Genomic DNA, 5084 nt, shown 5'->3' with positions numbered 1-5084 from the left:
TGCCTCTGCCTTGGAGCCAGGAGGGGGAGGAAAGAAAGAGCTGAGAAAGATAGAGACTTCAAAGTGTGAGAGCAAATATTTACAGGATCCAAGAGACCAAGAATACATCTCAGTGCTGTCCTGGGGATGGAGAGAGGCAGGCTGGAGGCGAAGCCTGCTCGCAGCTCCATCTCTCACACTGATTGTGCAGGACTGCAGGGGATGGATTCCCAGCAGCTGTGCCAGCAGCCAGCTCCAGCGAGCCCCAGCCTTGGCTGCTGGCCAGGGCCAGCCAGGAGTGCTCCAGCCATGGATTCCTGCTTCTGGGGTCTCTGCAGTGCTGCTTGGATGTTCCTAACTTGGGAAGTGAGGGCTGAATGCTCCTGCCACGCTCCCTTGAGCCCCAGGGAAGAGGGATTCTAGCAGGGGGCAAGGAGGAGAGCAGTGCAGGTTGGGGTTGCCCCTGGCTCCTGCTGCTGCTTTAATACTGTGAACAAAGCCAAGAGGTTGTTGGGGCTCTGGGGACAGTCCCCAAAAGCTGAGCAGCTCCAAGGAGCTGGGGAAGGGACCTGGGCCCCTGGGAGGGGCTGTGTCAGTAGGGAGGGGCTCAGGGTGCTTGCAGCAGAGGGTGCAGGGGTGTCCCAGTGGCTGGGGGTCTGCAGATGGAGTGGATTGGGCTGGAAGGGACCTTTGAGTGTCACACAGAGGGGAGGCCACCACAGCACATGGCAGCTGAGTGCTTGTGCCGGGGGTGCTGGTGCAGGAGGGAGTGATGGCATGGAACGAGACTGTGGGGGCCTGGGGGCTGCTCTCCATCCCCTGGCTCGCTGGGGCCACCCCAGTTCAAACTGTCCATGGCCTATGCAGGTGATACTTGGCTGGAGGAGACAGAGGAGACCTCAGTCTTGCTCTGGGACACGGTGGAGGAGACATCTTCGTCCCCAAAGGGGTTCTTGCCGCAGCAGATCGTGGTGATCATGCAGTTACGGAACTGAGGAGAGGAGAGAAAGGGAGGAGGATGGCACCGGGGGCAGCAGGGAGGTGCTGCGGGGCCAGGAGCCCCCAGCAGTCCCTGAGCTTGCTGCTTCCCCAGGCTGAGCCTCAGCCACCCCTGGGGAAGGGTGAGGTGCTGGGGCTGAGCCCAGGCGTGGGGCTGAGCCCAGGCGTGGGGCTGAGCCCAGGCGTGGGGCTGAGCCCAGGCAGAGGCTGAGCCCAGGCAGAGGCTGAGCCCAGGCGTGGTGCTGAGCCCTGGCGTGGTGCTGAGCCCAGGCGTGGGGCTGAGCCTGCCGCCGGGGGCAGCTCACCTGCTTGTTCATGAGGACGTAGATGATTGGGTTGTAGAGGGAGGAGCTCTTGGAGAAGAAGGCAGGCACGGCCATCAGCGTGGCACTGAAGTCTGCTCCCTTGTTGGTGAAGATCCAGAAAGCCACCACAGCGTAGGGGGTCCAGGCCAGCATGAAGCCCAGCACCATCAGGATCACCATCCGCGTCACCTCCTTCTCAGCCTTCTGGGTCGTGGCTGACTCCTGCTGCTGGGCAGCTGCCTGCGGGCAGGGAGGGTGGCAGGGATCAGCCCACAGCTTTCTGCCCCAGGACCCCTGCCTTGTCCTGCCCGTGCTGCCCATCCTGCCCCAGCAGCCCCCAGGCCTCTGCCCCAGGTTACCTCTCGGACTTTGCAGATGAGGCGACCGTAGGAGAAGAAGATGACCACGACAGGGATGACAAAGTGGATGACAAACATGTAGAGGACGTAGGACTCGTTGTGGTAGTCTGGGTTGTGAGTGTAGTAGTCAGGGCCACAGGAGCACTGCATCCCCTCGGGGATGTACCTGCCAGGGACAAAGGGCAGCAGCTTCGCCAGCAGCCTCCCTGGGGGCAGCAGGAGGGCTCAGCCTGGGGACCCTGGGGGTGCTCCAGCAGTGGCAGACTGTGTTTTGGGGGTGAGCTCCTGCTTGGTTCCTCCTCTGCATCTCCAACTCCAGCAGCCCCCTGCCCTGTGCCGCCCTGGTGCTCTGCAGAGGAGCTGCAGCTTGGACACTGCTGCGGAGAGCCCAGAGAGAGCTCCCGGGGGGCCAGGCCAGCAGGCAGGGCTGCCCCGCGGGTGGGAGCAAAGCTTTGCTCGCTCAGCTGGGCTCCAGCGCGTCCCCTGCTGCTCTCAGGGCTCACCTGGACCAGCCGAAGAGCGGCGGTGCGGCGCAGGAGAAGGCCATGACCCAGGTGAAGGCGATGCCCATCATGGCGTGCGAGGCCGAGAAGCGGAAGTTGCCCATGGGCTTGCAGACCACGATGTAGCGCTCGATGGCCAGCACCACCAGGGACCACAGGGCAACCTGGCCTGGGGGAGAGAGAGAGGGAGGGTGGAGGGAGGGCTGAGAGCTCCTCTGGGCTTGGTCCTCCCTCCGTGGGCTGGTGGCTGCGTGGAGAGCAGAGGGAAGGGAGGAGCTGGGGATCAGCAAGGGATAACCCCCCCGGGGGTGCTCCTGTGCAAGCTGATCTTGGCATCCAGCGGCAGGGGGGGCCTGGATGATCTCCAGGGGATCCTTCATCCCTCTGCCGATCTGGGATCCTTCAGCAAGGTGCAGAGGTCCCTTCCAGCCCCCCCCCCCACCCCGTCCTGTGACGCCGCTCCGGGAGGTGCAGAGGGGCTGGGAGCCGTTTGCTGCTGCAGCAGGGGCCGGGAGCTGTCTGTGCTGCAGCAGGGGCCGGGAGCCGTTTGCTGCTGCAGCAGGGGCCGGGAGCTGTCTGTGCTGCAGCAGGGGCCGGGAGCCGTTTGCTGCTGCAGCAGGGGCTGGGAGCCATCCGCGCTGCAGCAGGGGCCGGGAGCCGTTTGCTGCTGTAGCAGGGGCTGGGAGCTGTCCGTGCTGCAGCAGGGGCTGGGGCTGGAGGCCACCGAGGGGGCAGGGTTAAGAGAGGAGAAAGCAGGGGAGTGAGTTCCACCTGGGTGGGAGCAAAGAGCGTTGCCAGCAGAGCTGCCAGCTGTGCCCAAACCTGTTGATGCCTCTGGATGTGTATTCTGTGAGCCTCCCCCGGTGCAGGGGGAGGCTGCTGGGGGAGGCTGTGTGGGTGGCCCTGCCTGCAGATGGATTTGTGGGGGATAATTAAACTTCAGGGGATTGGGAGTGTTTAGTCGGTGCCATGAGCCTGCCACTGCCCCCAGCTGTGATAAGCTGCTGATAACTACTCCCTGTGCTGGCATTCACTGCAGACCTGCTGCTGGCACAGCAATGGCTGCACATCAAACCTGCCTCCCTCTCAACAGCAGCCTCCTGGGGCCTGCCTAGCTGCAGAGCCTTGGAAGGGTGAAAAATGAAACCTGAAAGCCCAGAGGGCTTCATCAGGAGTGATGCAGACCCATAGGATCCTCCGAGCCCAGGACCAAGCCTGGCCTTGGCTTGGGTCAGGACCTTCAGCCTGGCAGAGCATCCAGCACTGCTCTGTGCTGTTGTCAGATCAGCAGCAGCGTGGGGAGCAGCCCCCTGCAGCGTGGGCAGCAGCCCCAGGCAGTGTGGGGAGCAGCCCCCTGCAGCGTGGGGAGCAGCCCCATGCAGTGGCTGTGGCTCTGCTCAAGGAGCAGCAGCTGGCAGATGCACCCCGAGGTGCTGTGTGGGGTGCAGGATGCAGTTTCCCTCTCTCAGAGAGGGCCTTGCTGCAGGGCACTGCCTGAGCAGCTCTCCTGTCCCTGCGCAGGGAGCAGGCTCCCAGAGCCCTCCCCTGGGCAGCAGTTGGGGCAGGAGCCTGGGCCTGGCTCTGTGCAGCCCTGAATCCTCCTTCCCCTCCATGCTGCTGCTCTTCTCTGCTGGTTAAGAGCTTCCTCATCTCCCTTTTGCCCCCAGATGAGCTCTGACCTCTCTCCTCGTCTTGGACTCCTCCATGCCTGCAGCCCTTCTGCAGGGTGCCTCTCCTGAGGGTTCTCTCTTCCCATTCTGAGCCTTCCCCAGTGCCTATCCCTTGGTAGCTGAACTGCTTTCACCTTTGGCAGCCTAACCCAGGGATGTGATGTGGTCACCTGCAGCAGGCCTCTGACAGCCACGCAGCCTGCTCAGGAGGCCCCTTGGGCACACACTGACCGTCATGGGCAGCCCACCCCGGGGCTGCTCCTGCAAACGAGGATCTCTTCCTGGGCTTCCTCTCCTCCCAGCTGCCTGCCCAGGTGGGCGCCCCTTGGCATCAGGATCCCGCACCAGCCTCTCACCCCCACCTCCGAGCTGCAGGGCAGCAGCACCTTGCCTGGTGAGCTCTGCCCCCTGCCACCAGCTGCCTCCCCCAGCGAGGAGCCTCCTGCCCGGGGGGGACGCCGCAGCCGGCCGGGAGCGCGGCGAAGGCGCAGAGCTGGGCTGCCGAAGCCCTGCAGGAGCTGCTCCAGGACCGGCTGCTGCCGGGCCCCCAGCTCCCCAGCCTCACCTCCCAGCGTGGCGAAGAAGCCCTCCACGGCGCAGCCAACGGGGCCGAAGACGAAGTAGCCGTTCCAGGCGGTGTAGAAGGTGACGGTGAAGCCGAAGCAGGCCATGAACAGGTCGGCCACGGCCAGGTTCACCAAGATGTAGTTGAGAGGCTGCCGCAGCTTCTTGTGCTTGAAGGTGACCAGCAGGGTGAGGAGGTTGATGGGCAGCCCCGTGGAGATGAGGAAGAAGATGTAGCAGCAGACCAGGCGGTACTTCCAGGGCTCAGCCAGGTAGTACTGGGGGTACTCGAAGGGGCTGCGCACCACCCCGCTCTTGTTGGACATTGGCACGTAGAAGTTGAGCCCTTCCGTCCCGTTCATGCTGGCGCAGCCTCCCCCCGCCCGCGCCCGGCAGGGAAGGATGCTGGGCAGGGAACCCAAGCGAGAGCCCAAGGAAGCTTCCCCACCCCCGAGGCAGGGGAGCGGCCGGCAGGGAGCTGGCGCCGAGGAGGCCGCGGGCACGGGAGGCGGTGCGCAGCCCCTGCCCGCGCCCCGGGCACCTTTTATACCCTCCGGGGGGAGGCTGGATTAGGGCTTGGCTAACTTTGTATGACAAGGGCAACGGGATTGAGAGGGGCTGACGGTTTAAGCATCCTCTAAGCAGCCAGTTGGCCCCAAAACCTGCATTAAAGAGAATTAATTGCCATTAAGTGTTTAATATTGT

At 64.0% G+C, this 5084-nt stretch overlaps 1 protein-coding gene across 1 annotated transcript; it reads right to left on the bottom strand.

Annotated features, from left to right (window-relative positions):
• On the bottom strand, window positions 1-4871 carry LOC137451893 (green-sensitive opsin). Its single transcript, XM_068159811.1, has 5 exons — window positions 4381-4871; window positions 2146-2314; window positions 1643-1808; window positions 1284-1523; window positions 1-970 (listed from the first exon to the last, which is right to left on the bottom strand). Exons 1-5 carry the CDS (start codon window positions 4739-4741, stop codon window positions 839-841), a joined length of 1068 nt encoding a protein of 355 aa, XP_068015912.1. The 5' UTR covers window positions 4742-4871; the 3' UTR covers window positions 1-838.
• Window positions 4872-5084: the final 213 nt, after the last annotated feature.

This window comes from Melanerpes formicivorus, unplaced genomic scaffold, assembly GCF_026170545.1.
Source record: "Melanerpes formicivorus ecotype bairdi unplaced genomic scaffold, bMelFor1.0.p_v2 SCAF_46, whole genome shotgun sequence".
NCBI classification, from domain to species: Eukaryota; Metazoa; Chordata; class Aves; order Piciformes; family Picidae; genus Melanerpes; species Melanerpes formicivorus.
Note: the sequence above shows the minus strand (reverse complement) of the source record. Positions and strands in the feature narration are given on the sequence as shown.